At 37.7% G+C, this 12,575-nt stretch overlaps 1 protein-coding gene across 6 annotated transcripts in view; it reads right to left on the bottom strand.

Moving 5' to 3' along the window:
* The window catches only part of MYO1B (myosin IB), a 236,509-nt gene that overhangs the window by 49,907 nt on the left and 174,027 nt on the right, over positions 1–12,575 (bottom strand). For 3 of the 6 annotated variants that reach the window (XM_019523112.1, XM_019523114.1, XM_019523116.1), the window contains exons 12-14: positions 12,434–12,520; positions 12,065–12,130; positions 513–518 (exon numbers count right to left, since the gene is read on the bottom strand). In XM_019523112.1, coding sequence (XP_019378657.1) covers positions 513–518; positions 12,065–12,130; positions 12,434–12,520 — 159 coding nt within the window. The remainder of the gene's footprint in view (positions 1–512; positions 519–12,064; positions 12,131–12,433; positions 12,521–12,575) is intronic. The other 3 variants (XM_019523113.1, XM_019523115.1, XM_019523117.1) reach the window with 1 other exon arrangement.

Raw genomic sequence — 12,575 nt, 5'->3', positions numbered from 1 at the left:
TATATGAGATCAATGTTACTTACAGACATGTAAAATTAGTTTCAGGTATGTCTATTTTTCTTTTTAATAAAGACCGTTTCATTTATTTTACTGGCTAGTATTACTGTATTTAAAGATTTTGGGAGGATTGAATTTGCATAATTAAACACACAAAAAATTTCATATTATTAAGCAAATTTGCCAGACAATTCCTATAAAGCATAAATTATGCTGACAAATATTTCATAGATATAAAAGTACATTTTCTAAACAAATTTAAACAGATGGTTGCTAAAGTATTAAAATTAGAATTAAGAACACACTCAAGCAGATTAGAAAGAGCTGAAGTTGCACAAATTATTCATTTCAATTTGGGTATAAGCTAAAGCAAAATCAAAACTGATCTCCAAACTTTTTTCCAGCCACATCAAATCTTGTCCCTCCCAGCAAGATTGCAAAACTGCAGAATTCTAAAAGAGTATATTAAGGTATAGCATGCATCAAAACCAGCACTGCACACAAGTCATACTTACTCCATCCTGTTGCAAAAAGAAAAAATTGCATAGACTAGTCAGTTGTAATACAATTTCTATAGCACTACACAATACAATACATCTGTCAATGCCTATTTAATGTAAAAAACACAGCTTAATTTCTTTAGGCTATATCTATCATAGATTCATATTAGTCTCTCTCACTGAAGATGCAAAGTGCTATAGTAATTTTAAATATTTCTGTTTACATGCATGCATTTATATTTTTTTCATCCGATTCCCCCAAAAACACATAACTGAAACAAGTTACTGTGTCACATGGGACAGGTTTTCTGTACTTGTTGGCTCTCTTTACTCAATAAGGCACCACTGGGCTTTCGCATTACCCTATAACTGACATATTTACTTGAATACAAGAGACAGTTCCCTCCCCCTCCCCCATCAGCATGTGGAAAAGAGTCTCTCGTCTTACATTCAAATACAAGAAAACCTCATTAAATACATTGTCAACTGTTAAACTGCCGCCAAAAGCAGCATGTGCTCAGTAACGAAAACCAATTATGAAGCTGATCAAATGCAACCACTGTTTTTTGTAAAAGCCCTTTAAAAAAAAACTGGTAGGCATTTCCTCTGCAGGGAACTGGCACCAGGCCTGGAGGTAGCGCAATACCAGGCCAGCACTGGAAGAGCCACACCCAGCCCTGACACCCTTCCCTTGATGCCAAAATTGCTACTACCAGAAGAATAAAATAGTATAGCCTATCTGAATAAAATATGTGATAGTGCCCATTGAGCACAGTACCCCTCAACACCAACTCTTTTTCGAGTCATAGTGAGCCACTACATTGAATACATTTTGACCTCCTCTCATTCCCACAATCAAGTTGCACCTTTCTTTCCCATTTCCAATGATTCCTGTTTCTTCATCAACTTTAAATATCTGGCAAACATCTCCAAACAGGGCCCCAAACAGTTCACCGTGGTGCCCCCTCTCTCAGCCAGTTGCATATGATTAGTGTGGCCCCACCCTTCATGAGAATCGCTGGCTGCCAAATCCAAATGGAATACTTCCCTATTCGCACAGGCCTACAGCATATGGCTGAAATATAATTATAATAAAGGATACAAGAGGAAGCATATTTGTGATTTATGCCAAAAGCATTAACATAAAATGACTGAACTAAGAAGACATACAGCAAGACATTATTTAATGTAAATATACCTTGGGTAAAAGATATTGCTTTTCACAGGTTTTGAAACACTATCTACACAAATTAATTAGAATGTTAGAGTAGGTAAACACCAACTTGCAAAGTAGCTTTCATGAAGCTACGTATGAAGTTTTTATAAAGCTACTCTATTATGAATTTGCTGTATATCTCCATTCTTCAAGCTATGTAACTAAGTTATAAAATACCCAGAATAAATAATATTTTTCCATTTAACTCTGATCAGACATGAAATGAAATGGCCCCTGATATTCTAATGATGTTTACTTGAAATTAACAAAGAATAGTTTAATATTTAAGGGAGGCCATAAGCAATAAATGCAGGAACTGTAGTATTTCAGATTTTTTTGGATTTTTTTTTCCGTAGGGGGCAGCAAAAAAGGAAAGACTTTTTCTAGCTACTGATTAACACCCAGACAATAATGATAGCAGGTTAAAATACTTCTACTGTTCATACATGAATGATATCCGTTGCTTACTTCTTCTACCTAATGAGAGAAATTGTTTTAAAAAGCAATAGCTGGCACTCAGATATGCAAAAAAAAAAAAAAAAAAAAAAAAAAAAAAAAAGCCTGTTTAGATTCAACATTTTTCATGGAAGCTGATGAATTTCAAATACTGTGGAGGGAAAAATATGAAGAAAATTAAAATATCAGAAGCCCTATGTTTTCCAAGCTTTGGAGTAAAGCTTCTTTCCATGATGTAAATCTGCCATTTTAATGTTGGAAACATCTGTTTAATCATTGCATTTTTATAACCACATTATGCAAGTTCTCCCTATGAAACTATTATAAAACATGGAATAACAACTTCACAGAGCTAGAATATTCTCAATCTGTCAGATTAAATGAGAGGTGCTAACAAATAAAAAGGTGCTTAAGATAGCTGAAAATTCACATCAATTTTGTAGACAAATCTCATCTCATTCTCTCGTCCTTAATAAGGTATGGCAATAAACAGCAATCTGAAAACAGACCAAAACTATCATACTACACTGATACAAATATGGCCAAAATCAATGTAAGAACAAAACTGTATCAATATTAGTCTCTAGATCGTACACGTCTGATTTTATGCTTCCAACTACTGGACAGTCATTTGGCGGAATCTATACACAGTAAATATCTACATTGCTGAATTCTGACCTTCAATGCAGGAAAATCTGCTTCCTCTGGGTAAGTAAGGCCACTATTTTTCTTAGTTTATTATCTTTTCATGATCTTCCTTCTGGTATTAGCAAATGTCAGTGGGTATAAACACACGTTTAGCCCTGAATCAAGAGTTATTCCAGGAAATGAGGAGGGTTTCATTCTAAGAAAGAGTTTTGTCCTTCAACAGCTAAATGTGTGTGCCAAGTTACATACAGCATGGCATTATCAGAAATGATGTGGATGGATTTTCTTGACCAAATAGGATATTGCTTCAGTAAAGTACTAATGGTAAAGATTCAAAATTATTTTCTATTTAAAAATAAAAGTCATGCAAAGACCTCAGGTAGTACTGGCTCAAAATGCATATAATAAAGATGGTTGTCAGATTAGTAAGAGCAGGAAAAGCTTTGAGGAGTTAATACACTATATGTAAAAAATGTCTTAGCTATATTAATAAAAACAGAAATACAAATAAGTGCATATATAATTGCTATTAGCAAAAAATATGGGATTAAGCAACAGCAGGCCCATGAAAACAAAGGAAAAGTGTTTACTACTCCAATGCAAGGCATATTCTTGAGTGAAAGAATTCCTAAAGTATCGAAAAGGAATAGAATATATATTTTTTATGGAATTACCCTATACCCTCACATTTTTCCACCACGCTGATGTTTATTTTTAAGAGAGTCTTCAGTGGAGATTTTCAAAAGCTACAAAGGGCAAGTAACTATTTAAGTGCTATTGAAAAAAGAAATCTGAGAGCTGAGTGCCTTCCCATTTACTCCTTTGAAGGTGTTGCCCCCCAGTATTCAACCATGTGTTAAATTGTGAGTTTTCCTTATGTCTATGATAAAATATGACCAAAGTTATTGTGTTATTAAAGGAAATAATCCACTTAAAAATATGGAATCATCCTAGCCTGTGTCCAAACCACGAGTCCTTTAAAATTAGCGTTTAAATTAATATTAAAAAGGTTGTAGGTAACTGACTGTTCTGATCAAACATACCCATTCCCAAAATATAACATTTATTTTATCCTGACTAAAGCTCTTATTCCTTAAGACAAAGCATCATAAAACAAATATCCACAAAACAGGACAAACCAGCATTTTCAGAAGCCATCTTAGGTTACCACCAAGAACTGAAAAAGAAAGTCACCTGGGACAGAAGAGCAGAAGGAAGGTCTAGATGCAAGGATAAACAAAGGAACAGACCTGAAAATGTAATTAGCATCCAGATGTAATATTATGCTATAGTAGAATACCATGTGATAGAGATTTTTACAGCTAGCCAAAATGAGATTTGGATTTGGGAGGTAGAACTATGGACTACAAGCACTAACACTGTGAAGATACTGCTGCTGTCCTCCAGAAGAGACCAAATAATAAGATAGATACCAGTTTATCTCAGCCACAGAAAATAGTAATTCACATAAAACTTTGGTCATTGTAATCCAAATTGGCAATGCCTGCAAATGTTCTATAGGTATTCTTTGTTTAATATTTATTCTTTTCCTGGGAAGCGCTTCAATATTCTGGAGATACATTAGTACACTGAAGTAAGTGTTGAGTTTCAAAAACACAAGTATTGTCATTTGGGGGGGAAATGAGGTGTGTGGGGTAGCGGGGAAAAGAATGTATTGGAGCAGACTTGATTAACTGAGTTTGCTGGAGTGTCCTAATTAGCATGCTTCAGCAGCTTCCACATCACTCATCTTCAGCATCCCCTCACTTCAAAATGGCAACAGGGGCACTTTAATTTAAGCTCGTTGAGCAAGCTTTAGTTGAAGCGTCCCCACCGCCAATTTGGAGTGCAGGATGCTGAACACATGAAACGCTGAGGCTGCTCCCCAAAGCTGCTCTAATTAAAGCATCCCCCATCCCCAAGCACATGTAAAGACACCCTTAATCTTTTGTTTAATCTTCTCTCTAAAAAGTATTTATTGTAAGCACAACTCTAATAAGAAAAGACGCATTAGTAATCTTCTGTATTCCTGAGGGTATTTTCTCAGCACAGATTCATCACTTGAAGACAGGATGATAATTATAAAAAGTCATAACATTATGTAAACTAAGTGCAACTATTTCTTTTGATTCCTTTAATAAAACTCTACATGTACCAAGTCAACTTTTTGGTCTGTCCATGAATGAGACTATTATTAAGGTGCACAATGATGTGGGAAACTGGCTTTTTTTTTAAAGAATGATGCATGTCTGTTTGTATGCAACATACTATGCAATGACACTAGTGCATAAAGAGTTCTATGAGGGTCCATAGGCTGCCTAGGGAAAGCTCAGTGGCAAGAGAATAAAGCCAGGGAATCCTGTAAGCAGGCTGGTCTCCCCCTGCCAGAGATGAGTTTTGCTGGACTTAGAGAAATTTAGAAAACACTGGCAAGGAAAAATTAAAGTGTAAAACACAGCATGTAGGTCTTTTACTGCCTTTTACCTTTGTACTTTGCATCTTAGACCTTCGGTGAAAGAATGTTTGCTTCAAAAATACTGTTGCTGAGTCACTTTCAATACTGCACCAGTCACGAGTCTCCAGAGTGAAAGGGCTTACAAATGCTAAACTGTACTGCACCTACTACATTAACACGGCACGATATGCCCTGGAGTTTATTGCTTCAAATTAATTGTGTGTAGACACGCTCAAAGTGAGGTGCAGAAAGCCAGATGTAATGATCATACTTGTCAGACACAAGCATGTCACGTGCTCCTGGTAAGCATGAGATGACTAAACACCTAACTAAAACACCGTGTACAGATGGGATTTTATGTGCTCCCATTTATAGCGGAGACCAAACAGTCCTTCCAGGACAGTTAGTCCAGGATTGTTCTTCACTAGTTCATTTTCTACAAAGATCTTATGGATGTAAATTCATCCTGCTGAAATAAAAAGGATCATGCTTCTCAGGTAATGCCACATTGCCATATTAATTTTCATCTGAAATACTAAAATAACCTTACAAATGTTTCTTTCTGAAGTGCTGAATTGTGCTATTTTTATGTCTAAAATACACATATATGAACTTTTGTTTTTGAATTTCTACCATGTTTGGTCACAAACTTGAGGATGAGTTGTATGTCAGATTTCAGTTCAACAGGTTTTGTAGGTGGATTTCTCTTTACTGAATGAGCTTGTGAGAGAATTGAACAGAACTATTTAGAACCTGGCAAATTACACTAGCTACAATAAAGAAACTAGGACAGAAACAAAACTTAATGTTACCATTTTATTCTGGTTGAACACTACGCTAGCAAACCTTTCCCCCCATCCCCCCTCCTGTTCAAGTTATTTCTCAGTCCCCCAGGATCCCAGGATGCTTTGCAGCCCTGGGCTGTACTGTCTGCTCCAGAGGCACAGGGTCGGCCCCAACTCCCTGCTCCTTAGCCAATGCACTATCACTGCTCTGGGCAGCTGAGAAGGTGGGGGTGGGGGTGTCAGACCCTAGCCAGGGTTTGCCTAGCAGGGGCAGACTGCCAGGCAAACTCTAGCTGGGGTTTGTGCACATGGGAAAGGGAGTTTAAACCCCCCTCCCCCACTTCACCTCAGCCTGCTGGCCTGGGGTCTGCCCATGTCCCCCTGTCCCCTTCATTTGAGTGGGGAGCAGGGGAAAAGCCTGGAAGAGGCTGCTCTGGGGTCCTGTGTAGGTGGGGAAGGGGGTTTAAACCTCCCTCCCCACTCCGCCTCAGCTTGCTGGCCTGGCCCAAGCTCTGCCCATGCCCTCCCACTCTCCTCTTGAACACAGAAAAGCCCATCAGGGACTGTTTTGCACCCCCCCGGCCAAACCCACCTGGACTCCATGAAGGCTAGGATGGGTGTTTAAACCCCCTCTCCGCCATCATACCCAGTGGGCCAGCCAGGGCCTGGTCACACCTCCCGCACCCAGTTTGAGCAGGGGAGGGCTTCTCTCCTGTCTTCCCTTCCTTCCTTTGTCAGTGGCTGGAAGGTTGGAAGGTGTGCTCTAGCACTGCCCACCTTCTGGCCTGAGCCAGCACAGGCATGGGGCTGCATTTCCAGAATCACAAGTGAATGTCTGTTCACTTAGTTCTCACTTCAATCTACGTAGGCTAGACTGACCTGCAAAGATTGAATCGTTTCAGCCTTGGGCTTTTTGATAGTCTGTACTTCATCCTGGGGAAAAAATATCAGCTTTCCCACACAGAGTTATCAGGTTAGTGCATCAAGCTTTCAATTTCTTATAATAATCCTTAATCTGGAATTCATTAAATGAATGTCATGAAATTTAGCCTCTGTTCTGCAAAATATTTTTGCTTACTGTTTCCTTCTGGAATTGAAAATGAAAGGAGCTTAAATAGATATGTCTGTAAAGCAGAAAAGGGCCAGGAAAAAGGCATCCTGGAAGCTCAACCACAAGGCTTCTCCACACTGTTTCCCAGGTACCCATGGTGATTTGCTGAAGACAGTCAAGAGCATGCAGCAAGGACAAGCCACGCACAGCCTCACAGGTGAATTTAAAGCTCTGAAGCATGGGCAACTGGTGTCATCTGAGTCTGTGGGGCCACCAGCGCGGTCGATCGTCAACCCCGAAAGAGCCAGCAGCAAAACTAGAAGTGCTGCTGCTGCTTCTCTCAGCGCACCGACCAATCTCTGGGGGTGGGGGGGTTGTACCAATTTCAGGGGGGGCACCGACCGGTGCTTCTCTTGGTGCCCCCACTCCCTGGCCAGCAAGGGCCAAAGTGCCCCACCCCATGCCCTCACTACATGTCACCTATGCTTTGAAGAATGTCAGTAGACTCAGGTAAGTAGGGCATGTGTAGGGTGTGCTCAGTCCTATCTCTCCAGAGATTCATAAGATAGACCATCCCCCAGAGCAGTGATTCTCAACCTTTTTAAAGGCACCCCTTGATAGACCTAAGGCATGCCTTAGAAAGTGCCAGCTCTTAATTTTCATTCATTTTTTTTGAGAACTAGAGAAAAATAATACAGCAATTCCTCTGCTGCAAAGAACTTGGACCATAACAGGTCAGAATGTTATTAACACAATAGATTCCTATTTGAAATCTCTGCGTTTATCTTGCGAGTAACATCTGCACACCTAACAGTGCTAACATTGGTCATGTACATACATTCATCTTCTCCTGGGAGAGTTTCTGCTTCCCCCAGGAGAAAGCATAAGTGTACAAATATTCAGGATTTCTCCCTCAGAGCAAAAAAGCCTGCTGCAAGAAAAAAATAACCTTGGAATAAGGGTTAAATCACTCCCAGGAGAATTTCTCTTGGGAGAGTAAATGTCTGTACATATTCTCTTCTGAGAAGCCACAGCACAGTCCTTCAGCATCCCACAGTGCTTTGATCCCTGCCCTCCCCCGCCAACCCAAGGAGAGAGAGTGTTGCTCACTGGCCTCTGCTGCTCCAACCAAACAGAAAATAGAAGACAGCCCTTCCCAATCCCATACTATGCTGCAGGGATATGCAGGCTGCCCCTCAGCAGATTGGCTAGTCCAGACAAGGCTGCCATGTCCACTGCCACTATTTGTCTCCAGGCAGACAGAGTCAGCAGAGCATGCTGAAATGTGTGCATAGGGACCCTCTTGCTTTGCAGCTTCAACACTGCAAGCTCTCTACTCTTTGCTCAGCATTTAAATGTCTATTCATATGTTTCCAGGTAATATTTTCTACCAGCAAAACAAACCTAGGACAATTCTTCCAAATCATCTGAGTGTATATATGCACCCACTGTGTGGAATCCCAAGGCATACTTAAAAGAATCTCAGAACACCTTAGGGCACATGGCACCCTGGCTGACAAACACTGCCTTTCACTCAAAAGGTTTTTAGTCATTTTTGTCCTGACAACATTGAGTAGATTAAAATAAGCAGATATTGTTTGTGATAACAAGAACTGCTAGACCCTGGGACATTGCTTTGATTTAGGAAGATCTGGTTTTTGACAAAAATGCAACTAAATAAGGGCCAAACTCATGAGGTGTCTTAATTCTAACATCATGTTAATACCAAACTTACTTTTGTCTAATTCTCTGCCAAACTTAAAAAAAAAAAAAACAGAGCTAGTTTTGTACTCCAGCAGCTGGAGAAACTAAGAGAGATCCATGGTATTTTAATAAAAATTGCTACATTTTCAAAAATTTAACCTGGTAATGCTAAATAAGGAAAACAAAGAATCTCTACTCTTTTAATAAGGTAAAGGCTAGGATTTTCAGATATAGAAATCTCTCCCCAACACACAGTTTTTAATCACTTTAGAGGGAAAATAGCTTCAGGAAGAAAACAACAACAAAATGAACAAACAAAATTTGCTGTAATCTGGCCACAATGAAAGTATTAAACAGAAAAATATGTGGCTCCAAGGCAAATTCTAGCTATGAAACAAAATGACTCTATAAAGCGTTGCAACAGTTCTGAAATCTGAATCTAAACACAAGCAGCTTGTTAAAACCAAGTAAGGCTAATCCTGTTATAGGCCCTCATGGACAGTTCAAACATTAAAAGGTAAAATCCTGCCCCACTGATGTCAATGGGCTGGTATTTCACCCTCCATCTGTTAATAATTAAAATCTATTTGTTTCCCAATGGTTAAGGCAAAAGATGAAAAGCACCAACCATTCTGTATTTTCTGCCTCTTTCCCCATTTATAAATCTAACTATATGAAAAAATGTGACAAAGCAAATAGATTTGCTAACATCCATTTTTGTTTACATTAATTTACTGCAGATAAAGCATATGCAAGAAATAACCTCTCTCTTGGGTTGGGTTTATACTTTTAAATGCAGTTTAAATAGGTAAACGAATAAGGGAGTGTATATTATTGATAATCCACAGATCATTTAACTTTGTTAAAAATACCAGTTTAAAATAGCCATTTTACTTAATAGTTTATCAAGTTTGAAATGTACAGTGGATTATTCCATGTTGAAAAGAACCCTCAACTCACTCTATCAATACAATCTATCATGTACATTACTGTAGCTCTAACCTTCAAAAGAATGTATAATAAAACAACAACATGTAAAAATTGGATCCGAAAAGAACTTAATAATCAAGTCCTGGAAATGTTAAACATAATCTGTTATAATTAGCTCTGTAAATTCTCTACAATTAGTGATATATGTCAACTAATACTGTACATGTTTAATGATTCTTTTGTAAAAAGAAGTCCATCCAACAAGAAAAATAAAATCATTACCTAAACTCACCCTCAAGTACAGTACTGTGAATATATAGCTATATAATGTAAAATTTTATTTAATTATACCAAATTAGTTTAATACTTGATATAACCATTTTACCAGTGATACCAAGTATATATGTACAAATTGGTTACTTTTTTAAAATACTTTTTTCTCCTATAAACATTTTTTTAACAACCTTTAATTGGACTTAGGCAATTATCATTCATTTAAAAAGCTTTTGTCTAATGTATTATTCAGTTGACCTTATGTGCACAAAATTGAGTTTTTTCATAAAAATTGCTCTATCATATCTATACAATATTCATTAAATGGTAAATTCATTGTAGTAAATAGCTTTAACATTACTGAACATTAAACATAGCTTTATTCAAATTAGAGCTGGAGAACATATTTTATTTTGTGGGAATATCTGCAAATTTGAGTATTTTTCTATTCTGCAATTGAAAAAAAAAGTCAACATTTTCTAGAAGTGAAACAACAATATCATTTATTGAACTACATTTTTCTACCAATATTCTTTTGAAACACAACAGAAGCACATTCTCTAATCAGGAAAGTAATTCAGTGGGAAGTCTCCAATCAGCTTTACTTGTATTATCACACATCTACCTTTCCTTATGTTTGACACATTTCTGAGTTAAATTTGCTATTATTAACAGTCTATATTACAATTGTGCCTAGCAGCCCACATAATAGATCAAGACCCCATTCTATTACGCACTGCACAAATACACATAAAGGGAGTCTCTGCCCGAAAAGTTTACAATTTAATATAAAGTGTTGATATCAAGTGCTGATCCAAACTAGTTAAGTCTGTGGCATGGATTTCTAACGATTCCAATGGCACTGAACCAGGCCTGTAATTTACAGTTGTCTAACTGAACCATGAAGCTGAGGTGGCAAGCTCATGGCATGTCTGCACACCAATCAGTAGTCACCCATCACTGAGTTTCATAATATACGGTGCACGGTACACTCTTCTTGATTTTTTTCAAAAGTAACAAAGGGTGCTCAGCATTCGTTGCTCTTCACTCCAATAAAACACATTTACTAAAGTTTCCAGATTTCCATTTTATGCATTCTACGTGTCACAGTACACGTATGCAAAGAGGAAATTGAATTTGTTTTTCATTCTGCTCTGCAAAGGTGTGTCTTTATACCTACTTACTTATGATATTTTCTTTTAAATGTTGAAAATATACAGAAAGAAATTAAATGCAAGGAACCAACTTAAATTTAACAATGTATAGCCATCCTACAACTCAGTGATTCAGTTGTATTTTGTCTTAATAGAAGCTTACAGCTTCCATACTCTGCATGCCCAATCTAGCTCACAGGGCTATGACCTGCAGAGCTTTCCAGGGGAGCTATGGGAAGCCACATGGGCTGGATTACGTGGCACTGGAGGCCAAATCCAGCCAGGCATTGAGAACCCCTGCTTTATACTAAACATCATGGTACTATGACACTTGAATTTCTCACAGTTTGCTTGTGTTTGGGTTTTGTTTCTTTTCCAGTCTGAAGTGTTCCAAACTGAAAAAGTTATCCTAAGTAAGTAGCAGTGCCATGATATCAGCAGCCTAAAACTGGTTGAACATTATTATTCTAAGCATGCCAATGTGGAAAAGTTTATAATTTCTTTTTAGTTTTTATTAAGAAAGACATCTTCATTTGTACAGGAAATACAATTTATAGTCAAGTAACCACAGTATTCCTCAAGGTGGTATTATACAAGCACTAGACACAAATGCTGTATGACAAGTCTGACATTACCACTGTTTGTGTTCAGACACGAGTAAACATTTACTTTCCAATAATACCCTTAATATTAACATGACACATTCAGTCTGGTTTTGATGAATCTGTGTTGGATCTGCTAGACATGACCACCCAATCTCAGTTTATATTTAATAACGTGTTGTACTTAATGCAACACACTCAACAATTTTAAATTCCGGCTGCACATCTGAAAAACAACTTCATTTACCTTTAATAATAGTTGTATAATTTCTTTTTAGCTATAAAGAGCTTACCTCAAAAATTTCAAAGCCATAGATGTCCAACACTCCCATGACCTTTTTTCTTACTTTTGTCTGAGCCTTTAAAGAGAAAGTTGAGTTACAGCTTGGTAGTACATGGGGTCAAGAGAAATGCACCTTATGGGCATGCTGCCATATTGCCTAGGCTAAATAGCTAGGTTTGCATATTCAAAAATATTTAATATATATGCTTTCATAAGCTTAAAAACAAGCAAAACATATTAGTGAGATCCAGATAAAGATAAAAGTTATTCACCTGCAGCATTAGCAGGCCTGTAACACCGTACTAGCGCATGAGAATATGAAAGTGAAACTGACAAGTATAGTTTTACTGATTTCTTTACAAGCACGTAAGAGTATTACCTTAATGCTCTCATTGATTCTGGTTACAAGCCAGGAAAACAGTCTACTGTACAAATTCTTAGCCAGAGCATCACGGGCATAATAAGCCTATTCAAGGGAAAAGAGGTAAAAAAAAAAAAAAAAAGTGTTAGAAATACTGGGC

This window comes from Gavialis gangeticus, unplaced genomic scaffold, assembly GCF_001723915.1.
Source record: "Gavialis gangeticus isolate Ggan-Ray unplaced genomic scaffold, GavGan_comp1, whole genome shotgun sequence".
In the NCBI taxonomy this organism is placed as follows: domain Eukaryota; kingdom Metazoa; phylum Chordata; order Crocodylia; family Gavialidae; genus Gavialis; species Gavialis gangeticus.
The sequence above is the reverse complement of the archived record's forward strand: the minus strand, read 5'-3'. Positions and strand labels throughout refer to the sequence as shown.